Genomic DNA, 18549 nt, shown 5'->3' with positions numbered 1-18549 from the left:
CACCAGCTACCTAACTTTATATTAGCCAGCTATCGTGATGTATTTATCATTGTAAAAAAAACAATGCATTTGTAGGTAGCTAGCTAACAGCCATGGAGGAGGGTGAAAGGATAACTTTAGCAGCCCCAACTGTCAAAGAGAGAGAGTAGGCTATTCTGTATAGGGCATGTGCTTTCATGTAGTTCCAGTCCCTAGAAGTGAAGAAACCGATAAGAGTAACATAATATTCAGTGCTGTCTAATTTGAGTATTAGGAAGTCTGTTTCTTGTGATGTTTTTTGTCCACAGATACAGAGAGCTGTGGAAGCCTGTCTGCAGTTGAAGAGGTCCCAATGAAGAGCAGTGGTTCTCAGTCCTGTTCTTGGGGACTCAAAGGAGTGCATTTTTGTTTTTGCCTTAGCACTACACAGCTGATTCAAATGATCAACTCATCAAGCTTCAAATGGTATTTATGTATTCATTTTTGATGCTATCCTTGATATTGTCATGACTTGACTTTAACATTAATCTGAAGGCTGTTATTTATCTAATCAACTAACTATATTTAATTGTTACTCGATTAAATGAATCATGTAAAAATTAACTCATTAGGATCTGGGGCACCAGGAGAGCGGTTCTTTAAAGAGTTACCATCTCCCGAATTAAACTAAAGGTCTTTACCTATCATATCTATAAACAGTAAATGTATTAATCATAACCTCGTATCATATCATCCTTCTGAACAGTCGTAACCTCCTTGCATCTGCAAAAACCAGAGCCTTACTTATGATTCAGTACTACACAAGTTGGTTTAATTATTTATTTACTAGCTAATTAAATGGTACCACAGAATAAACATACACACTTAATACGTTAAAAACAGGTCCCCAGCGGAATGACAACAATATGGCTGCTCTTTTACAAAAGACATATACCAGAGCTAAGGGCTGATTCTAGGCACTCTGTGTTGCATCATGCATAAGACCAGCCCTTAGCCATGGTTTATTGACCATATACCACACATCATCGGGCCTCATTGCTTAATTTATATACATCACTATCTGCTGTCTGAGAGAACAGTCATAGCAGACAAAAAGTTGCCAATCATCATAATATATCGAGTAGGTTATGGAACCTTGTAAAAAAGAGGCAGTTTAGTTGATTGAGGGTGTTTTATTCTGTGCAGATTCACCACAATAAAAAAAATCCCTCAGTTAGTAGGCTATTCTGAGGAAAATATTATGAGGCAAACTGTATCTAATATTCCACATAGTATATTGGCTATTGCTTTTCAATCTCCTTATTGCACTGCGCATTTTATTAAAGCCTAAATAGAATGCATTTTCTGCATGTCACTAATGAACACCATCGCCATTTTGGCTCCAGAGAGCGGCTCGAGCGTGTGAAGTCCATTGAAGAGAGAGTTTTCAGCGCCCTCTAACGGTCTCTCTCATAGAGCTCAAATGTCGACGGAGGGTGGTGCTGATGCTAGAAGGATACAGAAAGCGTCGACATAGAGGGATGTGAAAATCTAAACCTGACCAGGATCACGTTTATTGCCGCAGTCTCTGTGGCGCAATGGAATAGCGCGCTGGACTTCTAATCCAGAGGCTCCGGGTTCGAGTCCCGGCAGAGATGTGCAACTCTTGATGCTTCACGGCAGACCTGCGAGATTTTTATTACAGAAAATGAATACTGTCCCATAATAAACTGCAGCCACCATTTCATTCAATACATCCTTCTAAGAAGTATTCTAAATATATGGCTGCACTTCACTACATCTCTATACACCATAACTTTAAAAAAAAATCATATATACTAATAATGATAAAAATGTATCATCTGGCGTTTAATTAATATCAAATAAACACTTATTTACATATTTTTATGCTTCGTTTTATTTGTTCTTTACGTGATAGAATGGTATGTCCGACCACTTATTTAGCATTACAATATCAAAGGAAATTCTTGCTAGGCCTATATTATAATATATATATATTAAATCCCATGCTACTATTGACAGATTTATTTAACCGCACAAACAATCCATCTATATATTTTTTTTCCTGAAGTTGATCATCTCTGAGTAATCGTAGAAAATGAACCACTTATTTAGGAAAAACATATCAATGCCAGTCTACTGAATAAGCTATACTTGCAATAACGGACCAAACAAGGTAACACTGTAATGATGACAATGCCTGGAATCCTAATTATAGCGGTAAATGTTTCAGTGAACAAATTAGTGTAGCTGAATTTGTTGTTTTTATGAGGTGCATCCGTGTGAAGGTATTTTAATAGTTGTTCCAGTTGTTTGGGGAGTAGTTCAGGAGTCAGTGCACCTGAGGGCGCTCCAACACTGGTCTATACTTTAAAGCAAAGCGAGGGGTGGGAACAGGAGTGCAATAGCCTGATAGACCACTATACAGACTCAGCGGTGAACAGTGAACTCCACATCTGTATAGCCTTCATCACTAAATTGAGGGAAAGGAAGCAACATATGCTGTCACTTTTGGGGCAGAACTTGGTTGTATCACGCAGAATGATTGCAGAATGATTTGCTTTACAGTATGATTCAACTAGCCAAGTCCATAATCATGACACGTCATTGGATCTATAACCTATTGCTCCATCTCTCTTACAAATACAAATACAGAGATAATGATGATTCAAAAATCCGACAAACATTTTAGTTGTTTTCTGGTGACAAAGAAATGCGCATCTAATAGCGGTAACATCTAACGCGAGATTCAGACTAAAAAGAGGAGGGGGGGGGGGGGGGGGGTGCTGTGGCGCTGACGTGTGAGAGAGAGAGGGAGAGAGAGGAATGCGTCGCTAATGAGTAAACGGACCATCGCCCGAGCACGAAAGAGCGGACAACGGAAAGGAGGAAAAACGGAGAAATGTTGTAAACCGCAAAAAAAGAGCAGAAAGGGGAGGTGGAGAACGACGAAAATCGTCACATATATTAATTGGAAGGATTACAATTACCCTATACTGGTGAATGGAATCCAACTAGGATTTTTAATGCTGTCCTCACGGAGAATTGAGCTAACGGACTTACTGGTCTTCTGAACCATGCAGAGGCTTTTGCTCCTGAGTTTGGCGTTGAGTTTTCACCGTGGTAAGATTAGGGTTTTCCCTGTTACCTTCCCTAATCAATGACACACTGTTTCATGTTGTCGAACAATACCGAGGCTTTCAAACTTGATGAGGGCAAAAGTTATTCTAGTTTCGCTTCAGATGTGTTTGTGTGTGCGTGTGTGTGTGTGTGTGTGAGAGAGAGAGAGAGAGAGAGGTAGATGCTCAATTGTTCAGAGTGTATGGCGATGAGTTTTTCATTACATGCGCCGCAGTGTGTGGTAGGCTATTTCATAGGGTGCGTGTGTCTAACATGATCATGGCCCTGATTGGTGCAAGAACCTAGTATCCACAATATGACCTTAGTCCTGTGCATTCGGTAGCCTATAGCCTTTTATTCAAATAGGATGTTAGACAGAAAGGACGTGATTTGAATGACAGTGCACGTCTAAAGTGATTGACCAAATGTGCTCGATATTGCAATGTGGGAACGGCTTGCTTCAATCATTCAAACGTTGCTTGCCATATTTTATTGGTGCCCTGATATGTATAGCCTAATAACACGCACGCACACACACACATACCACGGACACTGGAGACGAGGTATGGCCAACATAGCTTCAACTATAATACCCCTAATGTCGTCTAGATATCATATCTGAGTAATATTTAGGCGATAATAGCTATTGTTATAACGTAGTTGCTAGGAGACAATTGCTCAAGGGTAAAGTGATTTCTCAGGCTACCTGTTAGATTACATCTTCCTCGTGCTCACGCGCACGGCACAAGGCAACCCTCCCTTTTCATTGTCTACCTTGTGCGTGTGACAGTAAGAGAGTGTGTGTGCTGTGGATGTGCAGGCGCGCGCAGGTACTGACCATCCGACCACTTTATCATATTGTAGGTAGGGGGTGTGTTTGAAAGGTCTATAGGATGATGTCATCCGTGTGTCTCTTTTTAGGTCGCTATAGGCCAGAGCTACTCCTTTGTCCTTCTCTCAACATCCATACACGATATCAGGCTACTAGTTATTAACTACATACTCAGTGTTAGTGTTGTATGACTTTTTCGCTGCCTAATCCTGTATAACAACTCACAAATGACCTATGTTGTGGCTGCTATAAACAGTATTCCTTATGAATAGTCATTACACACATACATCTCATTCACACATGGAATGAAGCTGATACACATGCCCCCACACACACACACACACACACACTAACACGTGCACACATGTACTAACACACACACGCATTAAACACGCACGCACACACTAACACATGCACATACACACGCACGCACGCACACACACTCACGATCATACCAATTCCAGTTGTTTTTTTCTGCAGTGATATTTCTCCTGGGCTCATTGCCACATGCTGAATGCATGATGTGTCCAGTTTTCTCTCTCATAAATCCATCAGGCGTTTAGGCCTGGCTCGCAGTCGGCGTTCCAATTCATCCCAAAGGTGTTCGATGGGATTGAGGTCAGGGCTCTGTGCAGGCCAGTCAAGTTTTTCCACACCGATCTCAACAAACCATTTCTGTATGGACCTCACTTTGTGCACGGGGGCATTGCCAACAAGCGTTAAGATTTCCCATCACTGGAACTAAGGGGCCTAGCCCAAACCATGAAAAACAGCCCTAGACCATTATTACTCCTCCACCAAACTTTACAGTTGGCACTATGCATTGGGGAATGTAGCGTTCTCCTGGCATCCGCCAAACCCAGATTCGTCCATCGGACTGCCAGATGGTGAAGGGTGATTGTCACTCCAGAGAACACATTTCCACTGCTCCAGAGTCCAATGGTGGCGGGCTTTACACCACTTCAGCCGACACTTAGCATTGCACATGGTGATCTTAGGCTTGTGTGTGGCTGCTCGGCCATGGAAACCCATTTCATGAACCTCCCGACGAACAGTTATTGTGCTGACGTTGCTTCCAGTGGCAGTTTGGAACTCGGTAGTGAGTGTTGCAACAGACGATTTTTACGCGCTTCAGCACTCAGCGGTCCCGTTCTGTGAGCTTGTGTGGCCTACTTCGCGGCTGAGCCGTTGTTGTTCCTAGACGTTTCCACTTCACTATAACAGCGCTTACAGTTGATCGGGGCAGCTCTAGCAGGGCAGAAATTTGACAAACTGTCTTATTGAAAGGTGGCATCCTATGACGGTGCCACGTTTAAAGTCACTGGGCTGTTCAGTAAGGCCTTTCTACTGTCAATGTTGTCTATGGAGATTGCATGGCATTGTGCTCGATTTTATACACCTGTCAGCAACGGGTGTGGCTGAAATAGCCACACCACATACTTTTGTATATATAGTGTAAGTGGCTCTGCTACAAGCCACGCACGCACGCATGCACACACACACACACACACACACTATGTAACATAGCATGCATGTCTCCATGTTATGTTTGTGGCATGGCTGTGAACTATCTCACACACTGTGCTCATTATGCCAAAGTGCAATGTCACCATTTCATCATTCATTTGTAGGCCATACTCTTTGTACTGCCTGTCCAATACACTGTTCTCAAAACACTTGAAGATACAAACTATTCTGTTGTTTTTATTCTATGTTTCCAGTTTTCTTAACAGACATTTCACATGGTTTGAAAGGTAAATGAATGTGCTGTTAACCATTCAACTACAAAGACTCTTTATAATTCATGAAAATGCTATTGTTGTTAGTAGACCTACACCTCCTAATCTTGCGACACTGCAACTTGCTGTTGCTACGGTTCCTACCTAGACTGCTTGAAGTGCTGGCTATAACAAAGGCCTCAGTGCAGGTGCAACATTTGTCCATTTGTCAGGCTCTGTCCTTGTGAACAATGCCACAACTACTGACACACACACACACACACACACACACACACACACACACACACACACACACACACACACACACACACACACACACACACACACACACACTACTGACCAAAGAAACCAACCCTTATCAGTTATATATCCCATTTTAATGTTTTTGCACATTTTGTAAAAAAAAGTTTCAAATGGAACATGTGTAGTTCGAATCACATGTGGATATATTCATAATGTGGATCTATTCATAATGTGGATCTATTCATAATGTGGATCTATTCATAATGTGGATCTAATTCATAATGTGGATCTAATTCATAATGTGGATCTAATCATAATGTGGATCTAATCATAATGTGGACCTATTCATAATGTGGATCTATTCATAGTGTGGATCTATTCATAGTGTGGATCTATTCATAATGTGGACCTATTCATAATGTGGATCTATTCATAATGTGGATCTAATGCATAATGTGGATCTATTCATAATGTGGACCTATTCATAATGTGGATCTAATTCATAATGTGGATCTAATCATAATGTGGATCTAATTCATAATGTGGATCTAATTCATAATGTGGATCTAATCATAATGTGGATCTAATCATAATGTGGATCTAATTCATAGTGTGGATCTATTCATAGTGTGGATCTAATTCATAATGTGAATCTAATTCATAATGTGGATCTAATCATGATGTGGATCTAATCATGATGTGGATCTATTCATAATGTGGATCTAATTCATAATGTGGATCTATTCATAGTGTGGATCTATTCATAGTGTGGATCTATTCATAGTGTGGATCTATTCATAATGTGGATCTAATTCATAATGTGGATGTAATTCATAATGTGGATCTAATTCATAATGTGGATCTAATTCATAATGTGGATCTAATCATAATGTGGATCTATTCATAATGTGGATCTATTCATATTGTAAGTCGCTCTGGATAAGAGCGTCTGCTAAATGACTTAAATGTAATGTAAATGGATCTATTCATAATGTGGATCTAATCATAATGTGGATCTAATTCATAATGTGGATCTAATTCATAATGTGGATCTAATCATAATGTGGATCTAATCATAATGTGGATCTAATCATAATGTGGATCTAATTCATAGTGTGGATCTATTCATAGTGTGGATCTAATTCATAATGTGAATCTAATTCATAATGTGGATCTAATCATGATGTGGATCTAATCATGATGTGGATCTATTCATAATGTGGATCTAATTCATAATGTGGATCTATTCATAGTGTGGATCTATTCATAGTGTGGATCTATTCATAATGTGGATCTATTCATAATGTGGATCTAATTCATAATGTGGATCTAATTCATAATGTGGATCTAATTCATAATGTGGATCTAATCATAATGTGGATCTATTCATAATGTGGATCTATTCATATTGTAAGTCGCTCTGGATAAGAGCGTCTGCTAAATGACTTAAATGTAATGTAAATGGATCTATTCATAATGTGGATCTAATCATAATGTGGATCTAATTCATAATGTGGATCTAATTCATAATGTGGATCTAATCATAATGTGGATCTAATTATAATGTGGATCTATTCATAATGTGGATCTAGCTGTAAGGTTTTGAACCATACTCCCAATTCCAGAATGTAATCAAGGAATGCTTAGCATTTTTGGCAGTTAGTTATGGCTGTGCTACAGTGTTACTTTCACTGTCAACACCATGTGACTTGATGCTTTGGTGCATGTTTGTTTGGTAAAACTATTTGTCATAATAGTATGACTGTATTAGTATGTTTGTTCTAGGAAAAAAAGCTACAAATTAGATGAGGCTCATTGTCCACTTTATACTAATATATAAAATGATCTAAACCACTGTAACAAATTATATTATGCATTATGTAGCTCAAAATTCGGTTATGATAATTCAAGTCATATAGCAGTAGGAGTTAAAGCCTCTACTACATGTATCATCTGTTTAACTGGGCAAACAAATGGAGTTCTGGAAACATTCTCGTAATATGTTCTCTGTAAGAATCCACAAAGCGAGACAGAGCAAGAGAGAAAGAAAGCGATAGAAACCGAAAGAGAGAGAGAAAGAGAGAGAGAAAGAGCCAAGTTTATCACATATGACTCAGCCTCTTTGCCATGTTTTTAAACTGTGTCTACATTATGCCGAGCATATTTTGGGGGTGGGGGAAGGGTGACAAAAAGTTGTGGTTGGGGCGTGGTGGGGGGGGGGGGGGGGGGGGGGGGCAGGTGGGTAAAGTCAAGGGGGCCAGAACAAGACAGATTATAGTTTTTTGGTGGGTGGCTGTAGTGGGGGAAGGGGGGGATGAAAAGAAAGAAAGCGAGAGAGAGGCAGGGAGAGAGGGGAGGGGTGGACCAGGGGGAGAGAAAGGGACGATTACTCAAGCCTGACTGGCTCCTCTGTGGGGACAGCTAGCCACACACACACACACACACACACACACACACACACACCTCATTCACAGAGAATATGGAAGAGCGAGTTCAAAGGGCTACGCTCAGATCAGAATTCTTTAACCCACATCTGAGGCCTCTCCCTCCTTCCCTGAGCTCCGGGTCCTTGGAAGATGCCTCTGCACATGCCTTGGCATAGACTAGAATTAATTGGCATTAATCGCTTTTGAAACTTCTCGCCTTCTCCCTCTTCAATTCAGATGTATTTTTCTCCCTCCCTCCATTTTTCTCTCTCCCTGCTCTCCGTCCTTCCATTTCTCCTCTTCCTTCTTTCTGCTAGCTAAGCTCGATTCCCTTCTCTGTCTTTCTATCTGTCCCTTCATACTTTTTAAAATATTTTCCCCTCTCCCTCTATTTCCATTTACCCCTCAGCCTTTCTTTCTTTCTTTCTTTCTTTCTTTCTTTCTTTCTCTTTCTCTTTCTCTCTCTCTCTCTCTCTCTCTCTCTCTCTCTCTCTCTCTCTCCTCTCTCTCTCTCTCTCTCTCTCTCTCTCTCTCTCTCCTCCTCTCTCCTCTCTCTCCTCCTCTCTCTCTCTCCCTCTCCTCTCTCTCTCTCTCTAATAAGTTCCAGATGTGGTTCTCACATTCCTTTAGTCAGTGGAGGAGAGGAAAGGAGAGGGGGAGGGGTCAGAAGAAGCACATGAATTAAAAGAGGGAGCACATGATGAAGGAAGAGTACAAAAACCCTGTACTGAAGACACACACACACACACAGAGACAGACACACACACACACACACACACACACACACACACACACACACACACACACACACACACACACAGGAGAGGGATTCAATGCTGTTGTGGGTCGTGTTTTTCTCCTAAAAAGTTTTGGGACATTTCCCCTTCCCCCTCTTCGCCCACTGTCCCCCAATCCCCCTCCCTCCTTCCCTCCATCCCTCTAACCCTCCCTCCTCACCCTGTAGGAATGTGGCCGACGGGTGATGATGTCATTTCATTTCTCCCTCGCTGAGTTTCTCCTCGAGAAGGGGAGGGAGATTTGTGTCGCTCCATCCATCTCTCTCTCCCTCTCTACAATAACAACATTACAGCTAGCCAACTAACTAATAAGCTTATTGGCTGGTCTACACTGCTATCCGTACAGCCGTTTAGCCTGCGAGGAAATAGTCAGGTTAACCAGATAAACTTTTAGGGGGAGAAGGATATGGTTACATACAGCTTATCCACATAAATTCCATACAGGCTGCTCGTTGACATGTAAACATTTCGCAAATAACTGTTAAACTATTGAGCTTACAGTAGACTTTCAATGGAGAATTCCTTCAATTTTGCAACGATACACACCTGTAGGTTAGCACGTTGCTATTAAGCCCCTTACATAGTGTGTTGCTATAGCCATACACCTCCTCCTCAACAGCCTGCAGATGTTAGTGATCCAGGGGTGTGTGGCCTGGCCCATGAATATATAACCTAACATCGCTCCAGGGGTCAAGGCCCCAGCTTTTATTAGATTGTTTGTGACGGATGACATTGTAAGAAGCGACATACTAATACAATTAGATTGAACTGGATTGAATTAAAGTAGACCTTGAAGAGCGTGAGTTATGGAAAGCACTGAACATAGAACCTCGGCTATTTGAATAGTTAAATCAGTGTTTCCCTTAGGTTGGGTAGGTCAAGGTATGGGCGGTTCACGGTGATAGACTGAGGTCTGGCTGGATACAGCATATTGTTTGTTTATGTGGTGGGTCACAGGGTAGGCCACAACTAAACATAGTTTGGAAACCCCTATGGTGAAATATTGATTCATAACAGTATTGATTTTGCTACCTAATTCAGATTTTGAATTACAATATTCTAGAACAAGGATCTAGCTTAGTATAATACAGCCACTTTGATATTTGTGGATCGCGTAGCCCTTGATCAGGGTTGGAAGCTGTCATTGGTAGTCCGTGGTTGTCACCCTTGGTTACCCTCAAGTATTCTTTTGTCACTCATTCACGTGCTCGTTTCACAATGGAGGGCCGGGGCTGGCTTATTTTAAGGAGAAGGGTTGTGAAAAGCCCAGGCATATTCCTCTGGTCCCGTAACGTGTCAGACACTTTGACCATGAATTATCATATTACCCTACACTGATCACAAGGGGTTGCCATGGCCACTGTGTCTATCATTGTGTCAGTGGTCCTCACTGGCTGTAGCCATGGTAACAATGTCTGTAATGGTGGTTCAATACAAATAAAGCACTTGAGATGTGAAATATGGGTGATTAGCCCTGGAGAAGAGGCTAGAGAGAAAAAACATACACACAGAGCGACAAATGGAGAGAGAGAGGAAATAATTATCTTCCCTCCATTTCCAAATAAATCTGTTTCTATGGCAACCATTTTACCAGGGTCTGCATGGATAGAGGGAGCGAGAAATAAAGAGAGGGAACAAGGGAAATAAATAAGATAGGAGGCGTGATGGAGAGGTAGAGAGGGAAAATGGAGAGAGAGACTGAGGGAGGGAGGGCGTGATTATTTCTTTGTATGTGCCACTGGACAGACAAAGGAAAGAAAGCAAGAGAACTGGGAGAGAAAGGAAAGGAACCGGGGGTACATGGTGACAAAGGAAAGGGAAAGAGAGGGGTCTACGAGTGATAAAGGGGAGGATAAAGAGGTAAGATGAGAGAGAAGGGAAAAAATAGACACAATGCTTCTTTCTCTTTCTCCTTTTCTTAAACCTGTTCTTTCTCCACCTCAGGCCAGTCACCTTTGTGTATTGACTAACATGATGGCAGCATGGTCCCTCCTTCACTCCCTCTATCCTTTCTCTCTCTATCCTTTCTCTCCCTCTAAACATTCATTCCTCTATCCTTTCTCTCCCTCTATCCTTTCTCTCTCAATCCTTTCTCTCTCTATCCTTTCTCTCCCTCTAAACTTTATCTCCCTCTATCCTTTATCACTATCCTTTCTCTCTATATATCCTTTCTCTCTCTATATCCTTTCTCTCTCTCTATCCTTTCTCTCCCTCTATCCTTTCTCTCCCTCTATCCTTTCATTCCTCTATCTTTTCTCTCCCTCTATCCTTTCATTCCTCTATCATTTCTCTCTATCCTTTCTCTCCCTCTAAACTTTCTCTCCCTCTATCCTTTATCTCTATCCTTTCTCTCCCTCTATCCTTTCATTCCTCTATCTTTTCTCTCCCTCTATCCTTTCTCTCTCTCTATCCTTTCTCTCCCTCTAAACTTTCTCTCCCTCTATCCTTTATCTCTATCCTTTCATTCCTCTATCCTTTCATTCCTCTATCCTTTCTCTCCCTCTATCCTTTCTCTCCCTCTATCCTTTATCTCTATCCTTTCTCTCCCTCTATTCTTTCTCTCTCTCTATCCCTTCTCTCCCTCTATCCTTTATCTCTATCCTTTCTCTCCCTCTATCCTTTCTCTCCCTCTAAACTTTCTCTCCCTCTATCCTTTCTGTCTCTATCCTTTCTCTCCATCTATATCCTTTCTCTATCCTTTCTCTCCCTCTATTCTTTCTCTCTCTATACTTTCTCTCCCTCTATCCTTTCTGTCTCTATCCTTTCTCTTCCTCTATCCTTTCTGTCTCTATCCTTTCTCTCCCTCTATCCTTTCTCTCCCTCTAAACATTCATTCCTCTACCCTTTCTCTCCCTCTAAACTTTATCTCCCTCTATCCTTTATCACTATCCTTTCTCTCTCTATATCCTTTCTCCCTCTCTATCCTTTCTCTTTATCCTTTCTCTCCCTCTATCCTTTCTCTTTATCCTTTCTCTCCCTCTATCCTTTCTCTCCATCTATATCCTTTCTCTATCCTTTCTCTCCCTCTATTCTTTCTCTCTCTATACTTTCTCTCCCTCTATCCTTTCTGTCTCATCCTTTCTCTTCCTCTATCCTTTATCTCTATCCTTTCTCTCCCTCTATTCTTTCTCTCTCTTTATCCTTTCTCTCCCTCTATCCTTTATCTCTATCCTTTCTCTCCCTCTATCCTTTCATTCCTCTATCCTTTCTCTCCCACTACCCTTTATCTCTATCCTTTCTCTCCTCTATCTTTTCATTCCTCTATCCTTTCTCTCACTCTATCCTTTCATTCCTCTATCCTCTCTCCCTCTATCCTTTATATCTATCCTTTCTCTCCCTCTATCCTTTCTCTCCCTCTATCCTTTCGTTCCTCTATCCTTTCTCTCCCTCTAAACTGTCTCTCCCTCTATCCTTTCTCTCCCTCTATCCTTTCTCTCCCTCTTTCCTTATAGCCATATAGCAGTATTACCATTGCGATAGGTTATGCCCAGTCTAGTCTGCCATGCCTCCATGTGGTTATTGTCAGTTAGACTCAGGTGGCGTCAGGCAGCGACAGTTGCACTCCTAACTTTTTCATTGTGCCCTTATCCTCAAAACTCTAATCATCCTCATCTTCATCACAGTTTTGTCACGCTTCCACATCTTTGCTTGTTCTGCATTTTAAATATCACCAACTGCTGTCCACATATAGGAGAGATGTATTCCATATTGAATGGTTAACATAGTGAAAGCGGATAAGGGAATAGAGGGAATAGAGACAGAGAAAGAGAAACAAAGAGAGAATGAAAGAGAGAGAGACAAAAGTGGGCTGGACAATTAATTGGATAGGTGGAGGGATGAGGTCATGATTAATGGTTTGCAGAAAATGGGTGTATCAGACACAAGGGAGGGTTTCGTCAGACACACACACACACACACACACACACACACACACACACATACACACATTCATGTATCCACCCAAACACATACACACAGACATACACACATGCATGCACACACACTTACACACAAAAACTTTTTGGGGGGCAGTTACTTTAGACGTCAGCTGTTGCTATGGTGATGTCTGTGATCCAACGACAGAGCAGGATTGGCTAGAGTGGAAAGAGGGAGAGAAAGGTAGAAGGACTGAGCGAGGGAGAGAGAGAGGGATAGATAGGGAGCAATAAAGAGATAGATAGACAGATAGAGATACTTTGATTGATTAGTAAATCCATACAAATGTAATTTTATCAAAACGTTATTGCTTTAAAAGGATTAATGAAATGCACTCAATTCATTCAGGCACATCAGACAAAGCCCTGACGTCATGACATCATACTGTAGCCCTTTGTTGCTCAGGAGACAGTAAAACTTCATGACATATATGTGGTGAGATATCCGAGGGCATCCTCTCTAGCAATTAAAGATGAATGTTATCTGTCCTGATGGCATTCCTCTTAGCAGGGTGGCTGGAATAGTTTTCACACAATATTTCACACACAGCTAATAGGGCAAGTCTGTAACATGTTGTGTTATTGTTAAGATTAAGGGATTGTGAGGCACAAGAGGTGTTAATTGCAGCTCTTCGTACCGTTTCACTGTGTGCTCAGGCTGCGGTGTGTCAATGTGGCTTTGTTGACAGCAGGGCTTGGCTTGTCGTTGTGTCTGTGTGGATAGGGTTTGGTGACCATGATGTGTCTATTCGACCACATGTTATAGATAGACAGTCAATGTGGTCGATGTTTGGTTTGACGTGTGTGTTTATGTGTGTGTGTTGACAGGGTATGCTATTTTTATGTGGTCAATGGTCAGGGTTAGGTTTGACCGTGGGTGTGTTTGTGAGGCCACGGTATAGTATGTCATCATATGTCTGTGTGGCAGAGGTTTGGTTGTGTGTGCGTTCGTGCGTGCATGTGTGTCTGTTTCATAAGGGCTCTGTGAAACTGTGTGTGTGTGTGTGCGTGTGCGTGTGCGTGCGTTCAGGGTACTTTGTGACCATGTCTTTGTGCGGTCAGGGTACTCGGAGTCTCTCGATGGTATCTGGGGATCACTGACTCAAGGAAATCAGGACACTCTAAATTTGTCACTGCAGCATAACCCACATAATGGAAGAATACAAGAGCTCTCTCTCTCTCTTCTGTCTTTTCTTTCTTCCTATCTACCTCTCTCTCTCTCACTCTCTCACTCTCTCCTGTCTTTTTTTTCTTCCTATCTACCTCTCTCTTTCTCTCTCTCTCTTCTGTCTTTTCTTTCTTCCTATCTACCTCTCCCTCTCTCAATCTCGCTCTCTCTCTCCTGTCTTTTCTTTCTTCCTATCTACCTCTCTCTCTCTCTCTTTCTATAGCTTTTTTCTCATTGTCTCCTACTCAGACACACACACACATTGAAGAATTAAATGAGTAAGTGGTATGGACATACACAGAGCATATAACATATTGATATGGTTTATGGTATGATATGGACCGTATTTTCAGTTTGCCCCTAATGGAGGCCTAGCATTACCTGGGAAGGTATTGTGTGCTCTCATTGTCAAGCTATTGAAATAGCCTCCCCATAGTCCCAGTGTGGATCTTGTTTGTGGTTTCTTAGATGACAGTGAAGGGAATACCTTGTCCAGTGGTGTTTAAGGTAGAGGGAGTGATGCCTTGTCTGCCCTGGGGCTGTTTGGTCCTTAGTTCTAGCCTTATACTCAGTGGTCAGAGGAGGTTAACAGATCAGATAGCATTTCTAGCGAGCTACGTTGATTTGATCTGACTGGATAAGAGCCTAATTCAGAGGTATTCGTAGTCATCCCATGGCTTACATTTGGACTAATGGTGGATCACATTGATATTGTCACTTTAAAAGCAGCCTTTTCTTTAACGTGATGTGCCACAGGGCTCAAGTCTAGGACCACTGCTCTTTTCAATTTTCGTCTGTGATTTACTTGTAGTAGGCCTATGCTAGACATACAAATGCACATTGTTTGTATGAACATGATGTTTGTTCTTTCTCTTTGGAATCGTTTATGTTCTGCTTCTGTCAGAAGCCATTGCTATTATTGTCCGGGACATTTTTTTACACGACTGTGTTTTTCATGATATCAGGCATACTGTAGGCTACCTCCTCGAATTACACACATTCAATCAGGTTTTGAGGGGGTACAGTATGCCCACACATGAGAAAGGGAGAGATAGAAAGATAGAGAATTGGAGGGAGTTAGAGAGACAGACTTGGGGTCATAGAGGGATGAGCAGGCATATGCCAGTTGTTAAGAAAGTGAGAGAGATTAGGACCTACAGAGGAACGCTGGAGGGTTCAGAGAGCGAGAGAGAGGGGGAACTGGGGAGAGCGAGTGAAAGTGCTAGAGGACTGATATTTAATGTGATAAATTGGTTGTGACAGTGTGGCTCTAAACCCCCTCCAACCAGAAGAGGAGGAGGACCACCGAAATAGAAAGCAGTATGGGTAAAGGACATATATTATATACATATATTATGTATGTATAGTATACAGTAATTTCAGAAAGACATAGAGAGAAAGCAGTATTAAAACATGGCATGTACAACAGTATATATGTATGTACAGTTGAAGTCGTAAGTTTACATACACTTAGGTTGGCGTCATTAAAACTCGTTTTTCAACCACTCCACAAATTTCTTGTTCACAAACTATAGTTTTGGCAAGTCGGTTAGGACATCTACTTTGTGCATGACACAAGTAATTTTTCCAACAATTGTTTACAGACAGATTATTTCACTTATAATTCACTGTATCACAATTCCAGTGGGTCAGAAGTTTACATACACTAAGTTGACTGTGCCTTTAAACAGCTTGGAAAATTCCAGAAAATGATGTCTTGGCTTTAGAAGCTTCTGATAGGCTAATTGACATCATTTGAGTCAATTGGAGGTGTACCTGTGGATGTATTTCAAGGCCTACCTTCAAACTCAGTGCCTCTTTGCTTGACATCATGGGAAAATCAAAACAAATCAGCCAAGACCTCAGAAAAAAAATGTAGACCTCCACACATCTGGTTCATCCTTGGGAGCAATTTCCAAATGCCTGAAGGTACTACGTTCATCTGTACAAACAATAGTACGCAAGTATAAACACCATGGGACCACGCAGCCGTCATACCTCTCAGGAAGGAGACGCGTTCTGTCTCCTAGAGATTAACGTACTTTGGTGCGAAAAGTGCAAATCAATCCCAGAACAACAGCAAAGGACCTTGTGAAGATGCTGGAGGAAATGGGTTCAAAAGTATCTATATCCACAGTAAAACGAGTCCTATATCGACATAACCTGAAAGGCCGCTCAGCAAGGAAGAAGCTACTGCTCCAAAACCACCATAAAAAAGCCAGACTACGGTTTGCAAGTGCACATGGGGACAAAGATCGTACTTTTTGGAGAAATGTCCTCTGGTCTGATGAAACAAAATAGAACCGTTTGGCCATAATGACCATCGTTATGTTTGGAGGAAAAAGGTGGAGGCTTGCAAGCCGAAGAACACCATCCCAACCATGAAGCACATGTTGTGGGGGTGCTTTACTGCAGGAGGGACTGGTGCGCTTCACAAAATAGATGGCATCATGAGTAAGGACAATTATGTGGATATATTGACGCAACATCTCAAGACATCAATCAGGAAGTTAAAGCTTGGTCGCAAATGGGTCTTCCAAATTGACAATGACCCCAAGCATACTTCTAAAATTGTGACAAAATGGCTTAAGGACAACAAAGTCAATGTATTGGAGTGGCCATCACAAAGCCCTGACCTAAATCCTATACAAAATTTGTGGGCAGAACTGAAAAAGGGTGTGCGAGCAAGGAGGCCTACAAACCTGACTCAGTTACACCAGCTCTGTTGGGAGGAATGGGCCAAAATTCACCCAACTTATTGTGGGATGCTTGTGGAAGGCTACCCGTAACGTTTGATCCAAGTTAAACAATTTAAAGGCAATGCTTTCAAATACTAATTGAGTGTATGTAAACTTCTGACCCACTGGGAATGTGATGAAAGAAATAAAAGCTGATATAAATCATTCTCTCTACTATTATTCTGACATTTCACATTCTTAGAATAGAGTGTGTCAGGAATTGTGAAAAACTTGAGTTTAAATGTATTTGGCTAAGGTGTATGTAAACTTCCGACTTCAACTGTATATATGGACACTACCGTTCAAAAGTTTGGGGTCACTTAGAAATGTCCTTGTTTTTGAAAGAAAAGCACATTTTAGTCCATTAAAATAACATCAAATTGTTCCGAAATACAGTGTAGACATTGTTAATTTTGTAAATGACTATTGTAGCTGGAAACTGCCTACAAAGGTGTACAGCGGCCCATTATCAGCAACCATCACTCCTGTGTTCCAATGGCACGTTGTGTTAGCTAATCCAAGTTTATCATTTTAAAAGGCTAATTGATCATTATAAAACCCTTTTGCAGTTATGTTAGCACAGCTGAAAACTGTTGTTCTGATTAAAGAAGCAATAAAACTGGTCTTTAGACTAGTTGAGTATCTGGAGCATCAGCATTTGCGGGTTCGATTACAGGCTCAAAATGGCTAGAAACAAAGAACTTTCTTCTGAAACTCGTCAGTCTATGCTTGTTCTGAGAAATGAAGGCTATTCCATACGAGAAATTGCCAAGAAACTGAAGACCTCGTACAACGCTGTGTACTACTCCCTTCACAGAACAGTGCGAACTGGCTCTAACCCGAATAGAAAGATGAGTGGGAGGCCCCGGTTGACAACTGAGCAAGAGGACATGTACATTAGAGTGTCTAGTTTGAGAAACAGACGCCTCACAAGTCATCAACTGGCCTCCAACTCCTCTTTCTATAAAAATCTGCTGTTTCCAGAGACAATAGTCATTGACAACATTAACAATGTCTACACTGTATTTCTGATCAATTTGAGATGTTATTTTAATGGACAAAAAAAATTGATTTTCTTTCAAAAACAAGGACATTTCTAAGTGACCCCAAACTTTTGAACGGTAGTGTATATACAGTACCAGTCAAAAGTTTGGACACACCTACTCATTCCAGGTTTTTTCTTTATTTTTACTATTTTCTAGTGAAGTGAAAACATCAAAATTATGAAAGAACACTTATGGAATCATGTAGTAACCAAAAAAGTGTTAAACAAATCAAACATATTTTATATTTGAGATTCTTCAAAGTAGCCACCCTTTGCCCTGATTACAGCTTTGAACACTCTTGGCATTCTCTCAACCAGCTTCATGCAGGGATGCAAATGAGTCACCTTTTGGTGAAATTCGCCGTTTTGAATCCAAAATAGGTGACCTACGTGATTCGTGTAGGCCCAGCCAATCGTTTAAATAACAACAGCATGCAGCGCAGCACGCGTCTGAAGAGAGAAGAGACAACCAACTTACTAGTTACAGCGAGCGCTCTGGAAAGGCAGCTTGCCAGTTACAGCAGCGC

General features: G+C 41.3%; 1 protein-coding gene and 1 non-coding gene across 3 annotated transcripts in view; both read left to right on the top strand.

Annotated features, from left to right (window-relative positions):
* Positions 1 to 1542: 1542 nt before the first annotated feature.
* On the top strand, positions 1543 to 1616 carry trnar-ucu (transfer RNA arginine (anticodon UCU)). The gene has a single exon. It is a non-coding gene; the product is annotated as a tRNA-Arg (tRNA).
* A 1161-nt stretch (positions 1617 to 2777) lies between these two features.
* The window catches only part of LOC106577665 (kin of IRRE-like protein 1), a 35317-nt gene continuing 19545 nt past the window's right edge, over positions 2778 to 18549 (top strand). For both annotated transcript variants that reach the window (XM_014155982.3, XM_014155981.3), the window contains exon 1: positions 2778 to 3102. In XM_014155982.3, coding sequence (XP_014011457.2) covers positions 3057 to 3102 — 46 coding nt within the window. In that variant the 5' untranslated portion in view covers positions 2778 to 3056. The remainder of the gene's footprint in view (positions 3103 to 18549) is intronic.

This window comes from Salmo salar, chromosome 18 (assembly GCF_965601325.2).
Source record: "Salmo salar chromosome 18, fSalSal1, whole genome shotgun sequence".
NCBI lineage: Eukaryota > Metazoa > Chordata > Actinopteri > Salmoniformes > Salmonidae > Salmo > Salmo salar.
The sequence above is the reverse complement of the archived record's forward strand: the minus strand, read 5'-3'. Positions and strand labels throughout refer to the sequence as shown.